Below are 19,150 nucleotides of genomic sequence, written 5' to 3' on the forward strand. Positions count from 1 at the left end.
AAACCGAATTGTATTTAAAAAGAGGGGAAAGTAACTAATTGTTTTCAAAAGCTTTCCAGCTGTAATTGGAGTTGCTACTCTTATACTGTGGTCCTCCAAACTGCACAGTGGTTGATATGATGATGTACAGCAGAAAGTAGAGCGGGGCAACTTTCCAGCTGGCTGGTAGTCCTGGGCCTGATGCAACCCAGGCAACGGTTGTCCTTCCTGCCTTCCTGAACAGGAGCTAATCCTTCTGTGAAGCCACGTAGACATTACAGCCAGGCACGAAGCAGCCTGCACCACGGAGCAGCACAAAGCTCATTTCACGATGATGTTGGTCATGCCTCCTGGTGCCACAGAAACTGGCCCAGGCACCCTTTGAGCAGAGCAGCCCTGAAAGATGTCCAAAGCAGCCTGCAGAGCTTGGAGAAGCCAGTCAGTGGTGGTTGTATTGGAAGTCAAAGTGGCTAGGAGGTCCAAACAGCTAAGATTACAGTAAAAAATGGGGCAAACTTGTCAGCCAAGAGTCAGAGTCAGCCAAGCTGACTCCTCACATGGAGAAAAATAACGAACACACTTCCAGTCTCCATAGGCAGAGGCAGTGTTTCTTCATGCTAGAGAAGATGGATGTGTCAGCGTGCTTAGCCTGGATATCCCGGTTGACTATCACTGAAGTAGAAGTATCAAGGAAAATACACTGCGTGGGTTTCTGAACGGTTCTGAAAAACATCGACCCGCTCTAGTAAAGCATTCGGAAAGGTCTCAGCGCTCCACCTCACAGCAGCAGAGCAGCCACGCCCCACTGCGGAACACCGTTCCGGAAGCGGAAGCGGAAGCGGACTGACGTCCGCGGCGGAAGGGCGGTGCGTGCTCAGCCATAGACTTCCGGTAGCGCCGGCGGTTTGTGTTCTTCGCCCGCCGTGCCGCCGGGTGCGGGCGGCATGGCCGTGAGGCGGGCGCTGCTCGTGCTGCGGTCCCGCGGCGCCCTCCCGCCCGCTTCCGCCTCCCCCACGCGGCGCGGCCTCAGCGCCTGTCCGCGCGAGGGGGCCGCCGTCAGCGTTGGCTCGGTGTGGGCCCGGCGCGTGGGCCGGGCCCGGCGCTGCGGGGAGAGCGGTGAGAGCGGGCGGGCGTGGGGAGCGGGGAGCTCCTGTGTGGCTCGAGCAGTACGTCAGTGTTCTGCTTGTCTTTCTCAGGTGTCAGCGACTCTGCGTCTTCGTTTTTAGAGAGCAAGGGCAGTGTTTCCTTGCTGGGAAGTAGGAAGTTTTTTTTTGACACTCACGCTCTGGTGTGTCTCCTGGAAGAAAATGGTAATTTGCTACGTACGTTCCTTGGGGGGGTCGTGAGGGGTTTCTTAGCTTGCAGAGCTCGGTTAATTAATCCGCAGCAGTGTGCAACTGTTGGAATGCGGTTGAACGTGGGCTGCTGCAAAAAAAATGCAGCTCTTGGGGTGGAGTGTGTATGCTGTATAAAATATACCTTCTCTTACCCTAAAACGTAAGGGAAGAGATCATTTTGGGTTCATGATGAAGTACCTTTGCTACCTCAGTAGCATGAGGAAGAAGGACCGCATGGCTGAATTGCATTGTGATAGCTCACTGCGCTGGAAAGGAGGGATCCCAATCACTGGCTCCTCCTGTATAGTTTCATCCTTCGTGTGTGCCAGCCTAACTCTCAGGGAACTTTACGTGTGTTGATAGTGATAGGACCTGGGGGAGTGGTTGAGAGGTTGTGGGTACCCCATCCATGAAGGCATTCAAGGCAAGGCTGGATGTGGCTCTGGGCAGCCTGGTCTGGTGGTTGGCAACCCTGTCGACGGCATGGCGGTTGAAACTAGATGATCCTTGAAGTTCTTTGCAACCCAGGCCATTCTGTAATTCAAACTACAGTTCTTTTTGATTGACGTTATTCTGAGACATGAATGAGCTCATAGTGCAGCTGTGTGAGCACTGGGACACATACATAGCAGCAGGAGTAAGGGTACGCGCTTTTGGTGACGGCAAATGATTAAAGCAGCTCTGCTGTTGAAAGTTACTCACTCTCAGACCCCAGATTTGCTTTCTAACATTAACCTGCCACATATTTGAAACTATGTTTTGTGCTAGTTCACCATGCACAGAGTTCAAAGTGTATTTTAAGATGGACTCAGAACTTGGCAGGCCTAAAATCAGAGCTCTTTGTTGGGAATTGCTGAGATTTGCATATTTTCCATGGTACCACTTAAGAGTGTACTGAAGGTAGGTATCTGCTTTTGAATGCCAGGTTTCTTATAATTACACAAGAGATGGCATTCTGTAATACTTCCAACATTAATCTTGCTGATATTGTAATAGTGCTGTACTGCAGAAACAGCTATGTCACAGGCGTTATTTTGGAGTGGAGGAACTTGGTTGTATTGCCCGGTTGTGCTCTGCTAGTGCTAGATGGAGAGGAATGTACTTTATTACCTTTCATAACTGACTGCTTTTTTAAAAAACTTTGTAATGTATATTAGAAGTCGATAATCTTCATCAGCTGTCCAGCTGAATGTTGTTCTATTTTGTTTTACTTAGGATTCACTACTCAACAGTCGGAAGTGATTGTATCTGCATTAGTGAAAATCCTGAGCACCAACCTGGATACGATTTACAAGGACATGGTGACCAAAGTACAGCAGGTTAGCTCAAAGAGGGTGGAAGGGTTAAAGTCCGTTGAAATCCGGTATGTCTGCTAATGAAATGCACATTGCTGTATTATTTACTGGTAGACCGTGTTTAAAAACTTGAAAGTGAACAGCTATCCCTGAATATCCACCGGCTGTTGAGTTTTGTCTTGAATCTATCAAGCAGCTATCGAAGTGTTGTGATGGACCTTGACACTTAGGAACTACCATCTGGTACAATGTTCATGAGTTTTTTGTTTCTTTGTTTGTTTCTTTGTTTCCTCCTAGCTTTATTTTAACCTGAAAAGGCTTTTACTCAGTCATAGGAGATACTCTAAACATGGATTTAACTATTTACAGCTCCTACATTATTTTCTCTAGTTATACAGCAGCGAAGGAAAAGATTTCCTCCTGTAATTTACCATTCTGTTATGTGGCCTGTTTCTAAATATATCTTTCTGTCATAGTGACATTTATATTGTACTAGAATTGAGCTAAACTTCTTTGCAATGATTTTAGTGTGTGGTTAGTGTAGTTGTATGTACTGATAACGCTCAGGAAGAGTATGTTTTGGATGCTGATTTTGTAAGTTTTCTGTTTCCTTTGCTGCATGTTATTCATGGTATACTCTAAATCCATGCAGCATATATATATAAACTGGTGAGAGGAACTGAAGAAAACTTGCTTGGAAATAGACTGGTAATTCTGAATATCTAGAGATCCATCTTGGCTACCAGAAAATTGCATTGACTTGAAGTGAATTTGTGGGGGGATTGGCTGTTTTATTTTTGGGAGGGAATCCTTAGACAAAGTGTACGCAGGTAGATCTGTGTAAGCATGTGGACGTGAAAGTGTTGAATATTGCTATGTTATGCTTTTAGGCACTTCAGCCTCCAGAAATAAAACCAAATTCAGCGTAAGACACATTTAGCTGTATCGTGGAACTTAAGCATCTTTTGAATGTGATTAGCAGTATCTAGTATGCTGGAATTCCCACACATAAGTGAGTCAAATAGGCAATGCTAGTGGGAAGAAGTAACTGAAGTTCTTAGCTCTGTGAGGCTGTCACTTTACAAACAAAGGATTTAACTAATTTTATGGTAACTGAGTTGCTATCTTCATGTGAGAAAACTGTTTGGTGAAGAGGAGAGAGAATGAAAGTAAGCTGGACACATCAGGCAATAAGAAAGGAGATATCCATGGCAGTAGTCTTCCTGCAGATCTTTTGTGATACGTCCAATACACTGACCCACTGCATTTTTTTAATTCTTTTTAAAGTGCTGTAGTCAGGTAGCCTTTTCTAAACAGTGCTGTAAATTAGACTGTCCTTACTTGTCAAAAACGAAGTTATAGTGTCAGATTTTTAATGGTATTAGTCCAGAATCAAAAGCAAGGACCTGCTTATTAGTGGTAAAGTTCAGCAATGAGAGGGGAATCCCTGTTCGCATGTGGATAGTGTAACATCTAGAGCAGAATCTACAGACCTTTCCATCCTCCAAAATGAAGAAGGATGCTTGTTTGCCATCTGTCAGCTCACTTCTGTCAGTGAGAAGAGTGTTTAAAAGTGTAAGTATAGTGCATGATTCTGCTCAGCTGAATAGGAAAGTGGAGTGAGCTCTCTTCCATGGGAAGGTGGAAAAGGAGGAAGTTACAAGAGTAGGGTGGCACTGGGGAGTCTTGGTGTGGAAGCTGGCTTTCCTCTTTTAGCACAGTGGCACCTTTTCTCCCTTCTCCCTAAAGCCTTTGCTAGGTTAAGAATTTGAAGACTTAGAAGAGAGTATATCCTAGGCTATTAGTTGAACTGTTCTGATCTGTTAGAATTTCTGATTACAAATGATTTACCACAACTTGCTTGTTTCGTCACTTTCACTTGGTCTGTCTTGCTTTCTTTGAAACTGAAATAATCAGTCTCAAATTACCAGATTAAAAATTTCAGAGTACCTGAATAGCCTGTTGTATTTGTACGCGCAGATGAGAAAAACATTATGGCTACATGTCCTGAGGCTTGTCTTCTGTCTTTTAAAGGAGATTGCTCTTCAACAAGTTATGTCCCATATTGATGGAGTGAAAAAGGATATGATTATATTGGAAAGAAGTGAGCTTTCAGCTCTTCGTTCAGAAAATGAGGTAAAAATCAGTATCTTCGACTTGTACCACTTGTTTTTCATTAAGGATGTAAAAAAGTGGTTTGTACCCAGGGTACAAACTTGGGTGCTGATATGGTTTAACACCGAATTATTAATAACCTCGTGAAGGGGCAGGATGCACCCTCAGCAAGTTTGTGAGTGATCCAAAGTTGGGAGGAGTTGCTGACCAACAGACTATTGATGCCTCTCCATCCTGATGGAAGCTGGAAAAATGGGCTGTTGGGAGTCTCGTGGAGTTTGACAAAAGACTTAAATCTTCCTGGTTATGTGTGAAATAGAGAAGAAAGCAATGAGGGAGGAAGAAGCTACTGAGCTGTATATCCTAAATTGTTGATGCAGCTGTTGCTCTTTTTTGTTAGAATAATTTTCATACATTAATAGAAGATGCTACAACTATTCCTATTTCATATTTCTTCTGAAAGAAATAGTGATAGATTAAGTTACCTTAGAAGTGTAGAACTTACCTAGAGACCATTCAGGGAATTGCTGGCTGCATTTTGATGCTTAGCAATTTCTTTTTAAGGCTAAACAAACCTATTGCTTACTGTCTTGCTTACTCTTTTTGCTCTCCACTCCTATGCTACTTGCTGCAGTCTCCCATCATCTTGGTGGCTCTCTCCTGAGCTTGTTCCAGCATGTCAACATTTGTCTTATACCAGAGAGCCTAAAGCTGGACACAGCTTTTTTGGTGCAAGCTCACAAGTGCTAAACATGGGAGAATAATCACTTACCTTTGGCTGTGTTTACCCTTGCTAATGCCATCCTGTGCGTTTGGCCACCTGTAGTGCTGTGGGACAGTACTAGCTTCTGTCCTGATGCTTGGAAATGTGCACTACTGAGTGAGTACGTATGTGCATACACTTGGGTCTGTCTACACACATACTGAGGATATAGATGGATTTAAACCACATTCATTCTGCCTTCTGTTGTGGTTTAACCTGGCAAGTGGCTGAGCATCACACCATCATGTGCTCATTCCTCCCCCTTCCCAGTGGGATGTGGGAGATAATTAAAAACTAATAAAGTAAAACTCATAGGCTGAGATAAAACTATCTGCTAAAATAGGGGAAAGGAAAATAGTATGTCTGTATAATAGATATAACAAGTGATGCACAAGTAATTGCTCACCATACCAACTGCTGCCCAGCTAGCATCCTGAGCAGTGGGAGAGAGAGGGAGATGAACTCCAACTCCCTTCAAAACTCCTTCTGCTTGATATCATTTGGTATGGAATAGCCCTGTGGCCAGTTTAAGTAAACTGTCTTAATTCTGTTCCCTCCCAGCTCCTTGGGCCCTTCACTGCACGTAGTCTTGGCTCTGTATATGCTGCTGAGCAGGCAACTACAAATACCAGTGTGTTGTCAACATTATTTTTCTCCTAGAACCTAAACATAGCATCGAACCAGACACTGAAAAAAAAAAACATCCATTCCAGCTGAAACTAAGACACCTTCCTTTCACAGTGTGGATTATAGTAATTGCGACTAATCATTGAAATTGCCTATATTTATAGACTGTCGGTTTCTGTGTACAATACTAAAATGTACATTTCTTTTCTGCTCTCCCAGAGAATAAAACTTGAACTCCAGCAGATAAAGAAGCAAGTCATGGTAAGATACTGTACCAATATAATCAAGAATTATCACGTCTCTTATTCACTTAAAAAATGTTGCTGTTACGATTTTATTGTAAACGTTGTGTTTGATTGTTGTATATATGGGATAATGAAACTGAAATTGAGGGGACAGATTGGGCTGCAATGAAGTCAGTTTCACATGTATTTAATTTATTGCGAGAGAATTGTAAACTGTACAAGTAACTGAATTTAAATTTAACTGTCCAGAATTTGAAATAGCTTTTAAATGTCTTAGCCTCTAAGTTTGGGACCAGTATGCTTGGTCCCACTTGCCTGTGAGTGAATGACCTTAGCAAGAAAATGTGTTTTTTGGAGGAAACTCACTTGTTAATTATGTACAGGTTTAAAGATCAGTGCTGTGTTTCTGCTCTTTATAGTTTGCTTCTCCTGACTTACAGTCGAAATAGCTTTCTCTCATCAAGACTGCTTCAAAACCTATTACTTAGATGAACATGTAGCTTTTACACAGACAGAAATTCTTGCAAAAATGATTAAGGTTGGAAACTGTTTCATGTTAGGAAGGGCTTAATGCATACTAGCTTTCAGAATAAAGTTTTTAAAATACATTCAGCATCTGATTTTTGTCTTGAACTTCATTGTTTTGCTTGCATATAAGTATATGAGTTAGCATATTCAGTGGTAGAACGTGAAAGATCTGAGTCATCTTTGTTTTGGTTTTTTTTTTTAACTTAAATGTCTTTAAATTTCACTTTTTACTGTAAATATAAAATAATTTTAATGATTACATTTGCTCATACTTCTAAAGGACAGATTGACACAGTGTTGTAAAGGCTTCAAAATAACACAATCTTTTCATTAAATTGCAACATCCTGCTGTAAGGCCATCTAATTACAACAGGTTCAAAAATCCTAGCATAGAAATTGAGTGTCATTATTATTCATACTACTTAATGAAGTCTTGTCTAGCTGACATCAGTCTATTTGAGAGATGTTTACTTGTTTTTAACTGCAGAATATCCCAGAACATCATCAATCTCTTGAATCTCCCACACATTCATCCCATCAGTAGCTTGCCTTATGACAAAGTGTCATCTGGCTAGAATTCCTGCAGGGAATTTAATTTAAAATGTCAGCTGTCACTGAAGATGAAGTAGGAACTGCTTAGAGTTATCCATGAAACAAAATACTTAGTGATAGTTTTAAAAGTTATGTGTTTAAAAATAATAAACATTTTCCGTCTAAGTTGTCAGTGTTTGTTTTTTTTCTGAGAGCCTAGATGCAGTCTTTAGAAACATTTCCTTTTAAATTTTAAACTTGTAAACTGTTTTAGTTTATAATAGTAGAGCTTAGTTTATAATAGTAGAGCTTAGTTTATAATAGTAGAGCTTAGTTTATAATAGTAGAGCTTAGTTTATAATAGTAGAGCTTAGTTTATAATAGTAGAGCTTAGTTTATAATAGTAGAGCTTAGTTTATAATAGTAGAGCTTAGTTTATAATAGTAGAGCTTAGTTTATAATAGTAGAGCTTAGTTTATAATAGTAGAGCTTAGTTTATAATAGTAGAGCTTAGTTTATAATAGTAGAGCTTAGTTTATAATAGTAGAGCTTAGTTTATAATAGTAGAGCTTAGTTTATAATAGTAGAGCTTAGTTTATAATAGTAGAGCTTAGTTTATAATAGTAGAGCTTAGTTTATAATAGTAGAGCTTAGTTTATAATAGTAGAGCTTAGTTTATAATAGTAGAGCTTAGTTTATAATAGTAGAGCTTAGTTTATAATAGTAGAGCTTAGTTTATAATAGTAGAGCTTAGTTTATAATAGTAGAGCTTAGTTTATAATAGTAGAGCTTAGTTTATAATAGTAGAGCTTAGTTTATAATAGTAGAGCTTAGTTTATAATAGTAGAGCTTAGTTTATAATAGTAGAGCTTAGTTTATAATAGTAGAGCTTAGTTATCTTGAGTATCAGGATTCCTTCATGGAAGTCCAATTTCAAAGTGTACCTAGGCAAAGATTTCTAAAATTAGTGAGTTGTAGGTTTATGAAACATGCCCAGAATTTGTAGAAAGTTGTGTTCTTTATCAACTCTTGTTTTCAGTGTTCTGGTATAAAAGTAGTCAGTTTTTTATTTGTTCCAATGAGAATGAATTCATCCTACAGACCACAAGTGGAAGGGCAAGAACACTTGTACTTAGGAAATCTAAGCACATTGGGTGTCTCGAGAATCCAGTTCCTCTCTAATTAGAAAGAGGCACAGTATTTTTGTCTAACTTGTTTTTGCTTACAATTAAATAGAAATTCTTGTTCACTGCTTTATCCTTTGTATTCCCATAAGGATGAAATTACCAGAGTTCATGCTGACAACAAACTAAATCTAAACCTAGAGATGAGCAGAGTAAAAGAATTGGAAAGTTCTGTTCACTTTCTTCTTAGAAACATCTAAAAATTGAATAATCTCTGAATTTGGATAAGAACGTCTGTTCAATATTAATCTGTAGTATTATTCCTTTTTAAGATGCTATTAATCCAAATTAGTCATCCTTGAATGCTGTAATATGGGGTACAGTGGTGGGGAGTTTCTTTGTATGTCTGTCTCTTTTGATATTGTTTCAGTATTGACATTAATGTACTACGGTTAAATATTTCAGTTTTTTGCATTTAAACATTCCAACTAGCTGCCTGGAGATTTTCTAGAGCTGTGCTAGTAATATATCGTCACACTGAGTTAAGTATAAGCATTTCATTATCTTGCCATTACTGAAGATATTTCCTTTCCCTGTAACGGGAGAATTCAGTGTGGCTAGTCTGTCAGGCAGTATGTGTTGTGAAAGTAGTTGTGATTAATTTTCATTGTAACTGATACTGATTCTGATTGTTTTTGACTTTGAAATATGTGTAGAATTTAATTGACAAGCGTTTTAATTAGATTAACAGAAATGAAAAATTAGAAGATACATAATTTTGCATTAGATGGAGCACTCTGAGTAGAAATTTGGTTTTAGATCTTTTTTGAATAGCTTTTATGAACCTGAATTTCATCATTGAAATGGACACATCTTTTAGTGACATTTTTCTGCAAATTTTAATTCAGTCCCTTTATCACAGGTGGGTAATGAAGAAGTAATATTTACTGCAATCTCAACAGTAAGAAATGTTGGGGTGTAAGTCACTTTCTGTGTATGCCCCCTTGAAGTTGTCGCCTGCTTGAGATTAATGCTGAAAGAGATTATCTTAATTTGCCAGCACTCATGTCAGCCATTTCTTATGTTTCAAACTCTAAATGCTTTATCTTTTAATAAGTTCACTCTCCAGCAAATGTGAAGTGGAAGTCTTCATTACCTAATGCACATCTGCTTATGCCCTGATTTATATCTGCAACGATACAGATTGAATTGAAAATCCTGAAGTATGGAACAAACTTTCACTTACATTCGTGTGCTCTTGCATCACTGTGTCGCTCAAGTTTGCTGTTTAGAAATATCAAGATGCATCTGACAGAACTGCATTTTCTCTGAACTGCAAAAAAAAAAAAAAGGACTTAAGGGGAAATCTCCCTGTTTAACTTCAGAGTGGGGTTAACCTTGCCTTTCTTCTTATGTACTTGTATTATTACAGACATGTTTTGGTGTTTTATAACAAAAGGATGCATTTTGGTTTCTTGAAGCTCAGTTTAAAAACCTTGGGGCTGACCTAGCTTCTAGCCACAAGGCAAACTTGAACAAATGCAGACATCAACAGAGTGGCTTGCAGAATATAAATTATTCAGAAAACATCTATTTTGATAACAGCACCTATACATAGTTAAGCAGAAACTATTTCAATCTATGTGTTACACTGTTTATTTTAAATGTAAATCTACCTTTGGTGGTGATAACCAGATTGTTAATATGTGGTTCTGTCCATGCAGAATCATAGAATGACTTGCATTGGAAGGGACTTTAAAGACCATCGTGCTGTGGGCAGAGTTGCCACCTACCAGATCAGGCTGCCCAGGACCCCAGTCAACCTGGCCTCAAGCACCTCCAGGGATGGGGCACTGTTATGTTAAACTTCATACATGACTTTTAAAAATTGCATTGTTTTATAAATGTTTTGCCATGTTAACAGGTTGAGGAATTTCACTTTGAGACAATATATGCTACTGATTTCTTTTTTTTGTCCTTGTCATCAATTTGCAGAATTTAGTAACATATGTTTTATTAATTATAGACACATTATTATTTGTCTCTTTTTTCTATGTTTGTAGCCTTATGCTATTTCTTAATTGGATCTTTAGATCTGTTAGAAGTTCAAATAGTGTTCTGGATCTTTAAAGAGAGTTTTTCAGCGCTGAGGCGTTTATGTAGGTTAGTCTGAGTTTGATGACAAAGTGAGATATACCTCTAGACTGGAAGGAAAAAGAAGTCACTTTTCACATGGGAACATCAGGAGATGAAGTTATTGCTGTGTAACTGAGGATTCTGAGATGGGAGCCTGATGACTTAATACTCTGCACTGATGGCTTAGCAGCTGTCCTAGGAGTAACTGAATTGCTTTAGTAGCAGGTAGGAACCATTACAGATGTCAAATAATGCCTGTTCATGTATCAGAAACCTGCCTTAAAGGTATGCTTCTTGAATGTGTTTACCTTGCCTTCAATCCAGATAACCAGAGTTTCTAAGTAAACCAGGACTTCTGATTTATAGTACCTATCTTTCAAGTGTTTCTGAACCAGTGACTTGACATGAGATGCAAATGTTTTATGTTTACCAAATATAGCATTTTCAGTGGTGTTCCCCAGGTGTTGTTCGGACCATTTCAAAATTTTGAATAGAGAATTGCCGTAATGCTGGTGAAACATCTTTGGTAGCTGAGTTTGCTATGACAGTTTAAAAACCACTCCCCTTACTGAAGAAGGCAGATGGTTCAGTCTTCTTGGCATTCGTATGCTCTGTGAGTTAGTTAACTGCCCTATTTCCTCTTCAGAATCACAGGTCAAAATGCAGGTCTGCCAACTTTTCTGCCAGCTGCTTTTTAATGTATTTCGTTGTTCCAGCTTGTGTTGAACACCTGTCTAAATTCAGCTTTCCAAGTGACAGCAGTCACCTTGCAATACTCTCTTTCAAGTGTTGTCGGACAACATGGTCGTTCAGATTCAGTTTTGTAGAAAACTGGAAAGCAAAGAACAGAAAAGGAAGCATGCTTTTAAGCATTTGGGAAAAGGCTTAAGGATGATATCATATTTATCTGTCTTTTTTTTTGTTTTTCCCTTCCAGCATTCACTTAATGAAAGAAAACTACTCGAAATGAGGACAGAAATAGTGGAATTGGTAAGAACTTGGTAGCTTGTTATTATATAACAAAGCTTTTTTTACTTGTCTTAGAGAGCTGGTACTATTTTTGAAGCTGCTCATGCACTTAGACACACTTCAATGTACAAAACGTCATTGAGATTTGTTATTTTTCTATGTATTTCCATAGTGGTACAGATAACTCTAGCATCTACAGAATAGGAAGGCTTATATATGTTAGTACATCATAACCTGTTCAGTGGGCTTTTGTTTGTTGGTTTGTTTTGAAATTTCAAGTATGTAGCATTTTCTGTAGGCAGAACACTTAAGGTTGCTTTTCGTTTCTTTAAATCAGTGACGTTTTCCGTGTTCAGTGGAACTGAAACACTTATCTTGATTGATTTGGCTTCATTTTAGCAGAAACCTTTACTAAAGTTTTCCTCTTCGTTTTGTTTCATTACTGTAGAGAATTATTCACAGGAAGACCTCTAGTCATAAATCATTAACTGATGACAACGTTTCAGTAGTGATGATTTGAAAATACCAGCACCAGAGCAGCAGCTGTTCTGACTTTACAAGCTTGATCTTTCAGTCCTTTCTGAGTAATAATTCCATCTCATTTTTTTCTATGAAGTCCTGTCTTCTGTCATAATCAGATTCTGACTTCGTCATTCTGTAGACGTTTCTGCAGTAGAATTCACTGCAAGAAGGAGACATGGTTTTTACATCAAAAGACCTATTCTGATATTTCTAAGGATCCATACGTTTTCATGCTTCTCCAGTATGTTTCTATCACAAGAGTCTCTTAGACTTCTCAATAGCTATTATAATTGAGATGTGACTTGAATGTCTGTGGGCCAGGTGACAGATTAAAGTGAGTGATTATGCTGCTAGATTGAGATAAGAAGGCACCCAGTTCTGCCATGTTCTAGATTACATGTTACTGAACGTGCGATGAAAGTGTACTGAGTTCAATTCCTTAGATATGGCAAGCTAGGAAAAAACTCATTTGCTTTGAATGCAAATTACTTCATTAACGTACATTTAAGGAGGAGTTGGAAGTACAGTTGAGAGGAATGGGTTACATTTCTAAATAAACATGGAACTGTTCAAATTATGTTTGTTTTATTTTCTAGCATGCACAACAAGATCGAGCTCTGACGCAAATAGACAGAAGAATAGACAGAGAAGTTGCTGATCTGAAGATAATGCTGGAATCGCTCAAACTTTATAATATTAAGTATTTAGCAGGTAAGATATCTTGTGGTGAACCTGTTAAATTGGACACTGTTTTTACAAGCTGTCCATTGACTGTATTCATAAAGGCCTGGTTCAAAGAAAATATGAATACTTTTAAGTAGTCTTGGTCAAAATCAGCAGCATTATTACCAGAGAAAGTGTTCTGTAATTCACAGCTGTATTTTGCATGGACTACGCCTGTATGTTCTTTCATTCTTTGTACTGCAGTAGCGTGTGTGAGAAATCTAAAAGATAGAAAATGCTTCATCTGTGCTCAACTAAAATTATAAAAGCAGCCTGCACTTATCTGTCTGATGGAGCTCTACCTACAAAATGGAATGCTTCTGTCTTTCAGAGCATTCATTATCAAATTCTTCAATTACTTAGTTTTCAGGCACATGCGTTAGGAAAAAAAATAGCTTATTGCTCTTGTAGAAAAATGACAAAATATTAATCTTTCCTAAGTATGCAGCGTTGTTAAATGAACAGGATTACAGAAGTTATTCTTCTTATTTAAACTTCTTTATTATTCTTTCACAGTAGGTTTTGTCACTGTTACAATCATGTCTATAATACTGTACTATAGGGATAAGCTTTACAGAGAACCATTACTGAAAAATAAAAGGCAACTTATTTAAACGAGAGGAAGTGCTTTTCCCCACCATCCATACTCATAAACTACTCATGGAAGTAAAAAAATATAAGCAGAATATGTTTACTTAAATGGCTTCCATTGTAAATGGTGGCAAAAATTCTTCTGTGTTTAAATCTAGAAACTAAAAGTTGATGACTAGAAATAATAAAAAAAAATACAATACAAAACAAATTCATAAGCTTTAATGAAGTAGTTTGCATTTATTTGCTTGAATACTTGACTGTGTTTTAGTAATCCTATTAATCCTCATTTCACAACTGTAACTTTTTGATCTTTTTTCGAATGGTAAGCAGCTAAGTTTTTTTTTTTCCAACCTTTTGGTAGTTTTCCAGTCTAATTCCCACATTCATTTTCCTTCCTCCTCCTTTGTCATTTTTGTGTCCCTCTGCCTTGAAATTGTGTTTTGTAAATTAAAAAGCTTACTTTCTTATAGGAGAAAGGAGTGGTGATTTTATCTTTAGCATTGTAGCTAGGTTTGTGCTTAGGTTTGTGAAGATACGTTCCAAGAGCTAATGATTCAATATCTCTCTTCTCCACTTCTGTTTTCTTTCAGGTTCAGTATTTATATGCCTTACCGTAGCACTGGGATTTTATCGTTTATGGACTTAATAAAGCATCACTTTTAAGGGACTTCTACTGTCTTGTTTTCTGAAAAACAGAAAAAACTGTCTTTGCTTGAACTTCAACCAAGTCTTGAATGTTTTATTTATTTTTTTGTGAAGAAGACTGTTTTGAGAATGTAACCAAAGATGTGCCTAGAAACAAACTGTACATATGTCATGCCTATTTGGAATTCACTTACCTCTGAATAAAGCATTTGTGCTATTTTCCTCATTCTGAACTACAGTTTGCCTTGCTTTGCAGAGTGCCACATAAGAGCAAAGACTGACATTCATTCCGATTGCGTGGGGCTGCATGCACTAGGAATTGCATTCTGTTGTCTGTTCAGACATGCTTACCAGAGTCGGTTGCATCTATTGGACTGGAATTGTGATTGTTAGTATAAAACTGAAACTAAATGTTTTGTGGCTTGGAGGCGCTCTTGTTTAAGTAGGATTAGGGTTAACTGAATCGTGCTTACTTCTTGTCACGGTGTTGTCCGTGACAGTGACCCAAGGGAAAACCGAGAAGGGAGAGGGGAGAGAAAAAGAAACTGCGTCAGTGGCCGCGCTGCGCGGCCGCCCGAGCAGAGTCGCGCTCCGGGAGGGGGAGGGGGAAACAGCGGGAAGGGATGGGTCGACAAGAAAACAACGGCACGATCTGAGCAGGAACGGTAACTTTACTAAATCCAATAAAATTGAACAATTGAAAGAGAGAGAAAAAATTTTCAAACCAGAAGCTATACGCTAAGGAGGACCTGCAGGGGAAGCACACGTGCTGAACCTCCACGGCAGCCCAGAGCAACGCGCCCAGACCGAGCGCCGCCTCCATCCGGTGCGGAGCTCCGCCCCTCCCCTCTGCTGCTCCCCCAGCATTAACTCCTTCACTGCTGCGTGATGCTCTGATGTGGAATACCGGCATCAAAACCACAACATTCCACCCCTTATTCCACATCATCACATCATGCTTAACACACATCTATACATAACCAAACAGTAATAACATGAGTTACATAGAAACATATATATATATATATATATATATACATACATACACACGTAATTACAGACTGCATTCCCCCAGCATCAAATTCCCTTGTGGGACACACTGGACGTCCCCATTTTTATCCATTACCCACCAGGTGCACCCAGGTCCCTGCGCAAAAACGGTTCCACGGAGGGGTTTGCCCTTTCCAGAGGCTGGAAGGACCCACACCGCTTTTCCCAACATGCTCCTCACATGTACCACAGGGACCTTATCTCCCTCTATGGTCTGTAGGGAGCCGGACTGTGTAGGACCCTCTCGGTTGACTGATCCCCTAGTGTTGACCAGCCAGGTGGCTTCTGCCAGATGCTTCTCCCAGTGCTTGAATGTCCCACCACCCATTGCTCTCAACGTGGTTTTTAACAACCCGTTGTAGCGCTCGATCTTACCAGCAGCTGGTGCATGGTAGGGGATATGGTAGATCCATTCAATGCCGTGTTCTTTGGCCCAGATATCCACAAGAGAATTTTTGAAATGAGTCCCATTATCGGACTCAATTCTCTCTGGAGTGCCATGTCGCCATAGGACTTGTCTCTCGAGCCCTAAGATGGTGTTTCGGGCGGTAGCGTGGGGTACTGCGTATGTCTCAAGCCACCCAGTGGTCGCCTCCACCATGGTGAGCACGTAACGCTTACCATCGCGAGTTCGTGGCAAGGTGATATAATCAACCTGCCACGCCTCCCCATATTTATACTTTTCCCATCGCCCTTCCTGCCAGAGGGGTTTCATCCTCTTGGCCTGTTTAATTATGGCACATGTGTCACAGTCATGGATAACCTGTGCAACGGCATCCATAGTTAAGTCCACCCCTCGGTCTCTAGCCCACTTATAGGTCGCATCCCTTCCTTGATGGCCAGAGGTCTCATGGGCCCACCGAGCTAAAAATAGCTCTCCTTTGATCTGCCAGTCCAAATCGATCTGAGACACCTCAATTCTGGCAGCTCGATCTACCTGATGGTTATTTTTCTGCTCTTCAGTAGCTCGATTCTTGGGCACATGAGCATCTACATGGCGCACCTTTACACCCAACCTTTTTGTTCGGGCAGCAATGTCTTTCCACAGTTCAGCAGCCCAAATAGGTTTACCCTTCCGTTGCCAGTTGTCCTGTTCCCACTGCTGCAACCACCCCCATAAAGCATTTGCCACCATCCAAGAGTCAGTATAAAGATATAGCATGGGCCACCTCTCCCGTTCAGCCACATCTAAGGCCAGCTGGACGGCCTTTACCTCCGCAAACTGGCTTGACTCTCCTTCTCCTTCGGTGGCCTCTGCAACTCGTCGTGTGGGGCTCCACACAGCAGCCTTCCATCTGCGATGCTTCCCAACAATACGACACCATCCATCAGTGAAGAGGGCATACGTCTTTTCATTCTCTAGTAGTTCGTTATATGGTGGGGCCTCTTTAGCACGTGGTATCTCCTCTGATGGGGATGTTCCAAACTTCTTGCCTTCAGGCCAGTCCATGATCACCTCCAGGATTCCTGGACGGTTGAGGTTCCCCATCCGAGCTCGCTGTGTAATCAGTGCAATCCACTTACTCCAGGTGGCATCGGTAGCATGATGGGTGGGGGGAACCTTTCCTTTGAACATCCAATTCAGCACTGGCAGTCGAGGTGCCAGGAGGAGCTGTGTCTCAGTACCAATTACTTCAGAGGCAGCCCGAACCCCCTCGTATGCGGCCAAAATCTCCTTCTCAGTTGGAGTGTAGCACTCCTCTGAACCCCTGTACGCTCTGCTCCAAAATCCAAGGGGTCGGCCTCGGGTCTCCCCAGAGGCTCTTTGCCACAGACTCCAAGTGGGACCTTTCTCTCCAGCAGCAGTGTAGAGCATGTTTTTCACATCCTGTCCCAACCGAACTGGCCCCAGGGCCACAGCACGGGCTATCTCCTGCTTGATTTGCTCAAAGGCCTGCTGCTGTTCAGGACCCCATGCAAAATTATTCTTTTTCCGAGTCACTTGATAGAGGGGGCTTACTATGAGGCTGTAGTTTGGGATGTGCATCCTCCAAAAACCTACTACACCCAGAAAAGACTGTGTCTCTTTCTTGCTAGTGGGTGGTGACATACTGGTGATTTTGTCAATCACATCTCCTGGAATGTGACGACGTCCATCTTGCCATTTTACTCCTAGGAATTGAATTTCTTGGGCAGGTCCCTTCACTTTGTTCCGTTTAATAGCAATATACTTTTCCCCACCATCCATACTCATAAACTACTCATGGAAGTAAAAAAATATAAGCAGAATATGTTTACTTAAATGGCTTCCATTGTAAATGGTGGCAAAAATTCTTCTGTGTTTAAATCTAGAAACTAAAAGTTGATGACTAGAAATAATAAAAAAAAAATACAATACAAAACAAATTCATAAGCTTTCATGAAGTAGTTTGCATTTATTTGCTTGAATACTTGACTGTGTTTTAGTAATCCTATTAATCCTCATTTCACAACTGTAACTTTTTGATCTTTTTTCGAATGGTAAGCAGCTAAGTTCCAAGAGCTAATGATTCAATATCTCTCTTCTCCACTTCTGTTTTCTTTCAGGTTCAGTATTTACATGCCTTACCGTAGCACTGGGATTTTATCATTTATGGATTTAATAAAGCATCACTTTTAAGGGACTTCTACTGTCTTGTTTTCTGAAAAACAGAAAAAACTGTCTTTGCTTGAACTTCAACCAAGTCTTGAATGTTATATTTATTTTTTTGTGAAGAAGACTGTGTTGAGAATGTAACCAAAGATGTGCCTAGAAACAAACTGTACATATGTCATGCCTATTTGGAATTCACTTACCTCTGAATAAAGCATTTGTGCTATTTTCCTTCATTCTGAACTACAGTTTGCCTTGCTTTGCAGAGTGCCACATAAGAGCAAAGACTGACATTCATTCCGATTGCGTGGGGCTGCATGCACTAGGAATTGCATTCTGTTGTCTGTTCAGACATGCTTACCAGAGTCGGTTGCATCTATTGGACTGGAATTGTGATTGTTAGTATAAAACTGAAACTAAATGTTTTGTGGCTTGGAGGCGCTCTTGTTTAAGTAGGATTAGGGTTAACTGAATCGTGCTTACTTCTTTTAACACATGATTGTGCGGGTACTATGATAAAATGTGTCTTGCCATGTTTATAACAGTGCATCAGCTTCTTTTTCAGATGACCATCCAATCAGTCATCTTTCATAAGTACTGTGTAATGGTAGCAGTGTTTGCTGCTAATTTTGCTTGTAATATATCTAGGTTTTTTACTAACTCACCTTTTTATACGAAAGTTTCTGATACTCATTCCATATGCTAACTTTTAACTTAACCACTGTAACTGGGAGCTCGAAATGCTGTAAAATATGGCAGTTATACAAACTGTCTCTCTGGCTCTGCTTCCTTGTTGGAAAGGAACTGGTGCTTCCAGAAAGGAAAGATATTTTTTTAGCAGGTGGTTATGAAGCAGCACCATACATGAGGGAATTGCAATACTGTCTGTCTTCTGTTTTCTTGTCCTATTTAATTTTAAAAAATCCTACTGCTACTTCAGATGTGGAACTTGGAGAGTGATTATGATGATGAAAGCAGTAATGGAGTTCTGTAAGGATATTTAATCTCATTCTGTGCAAGCCCTTGTGTACAAGCGAATGCAACTGAAAGCTACAAATGAAAGCATCCTGTGTATCCAGGTACATCCATCCATCATTCTTCCATTCAGGAGCTAAAGCTTTAGTAACAGCAGTCAAGTCACCCTTGTTCCTTCATTTAAGGGAAATTTTGTCTTCTTGCTTCTTAGGAAAAGATGCACCTATGCACTGGTAATAAATGCTGTTAGCAGACAATTTCAGCTTTGCCTAAAGAAAGTAAAGCTGTTTAGCTACCTTGTGTCTGTATCATAAAAACTGTTAACTTTTTGGGTGGTTGCAAATGCAAACGGACTGCATGAGGACAAAGATGTATGACTGTGGATGCTAACTTGAAATAAAGAATTTTGTATATTTCACA

The 19,150-nt window shown here is 40.0% G+C and overlaps 1 protein-coding gene across 1 annotated transcript; it reads left to right on the forward strand.

Moving 5' to 3' along the window:
- The first annotated feature begins 923 nt into the window (after positions 1-923).
- Positions 924-17,777, forward strand: LOC136059032 (mitochondrial calcium uniporter regulator 1-like). The gene is made up of 9 exons (XM_065752905.1): positions 924-1,095; positions 1,176-1,289; positions 2,532-2,635; positions 4,646-4,747; positions 6,336-6,377; positions 8,697-8,777; positions 11,617-11,670; positions 12,768-12,882; positions 17,710-17,777. Exons 1-9 carry the CDS (start codon positions 924-926, stop codon positions 17,763-17,765), a joined length of 840 nt encoding a protein of 279 aa, XP_065608977.1. The 3' UTR covers positions 17,766-17,777.
- The last annotated feature ends 1,373 nt before the right edge of the window (positions 17,778-19,150 follow it).

The sequence above is a fragment of the Cyrtonyx montezumae genome, unplaced genomic scaffold, assembly GCF_038088225.1.
Source record: "Cyrtonyx montezumae isolate F1298 unplaced genomic scaffold, pur_monq_1.0 scaffold_8, whole genome shotgun sequence".
Taxonomy (NCBI): Eukaryota; Metazoa; Chordata; class Aves; order Galliformes; family Odontophoridae; genus Cyrtonyx; species Cyrtonyx montezumae.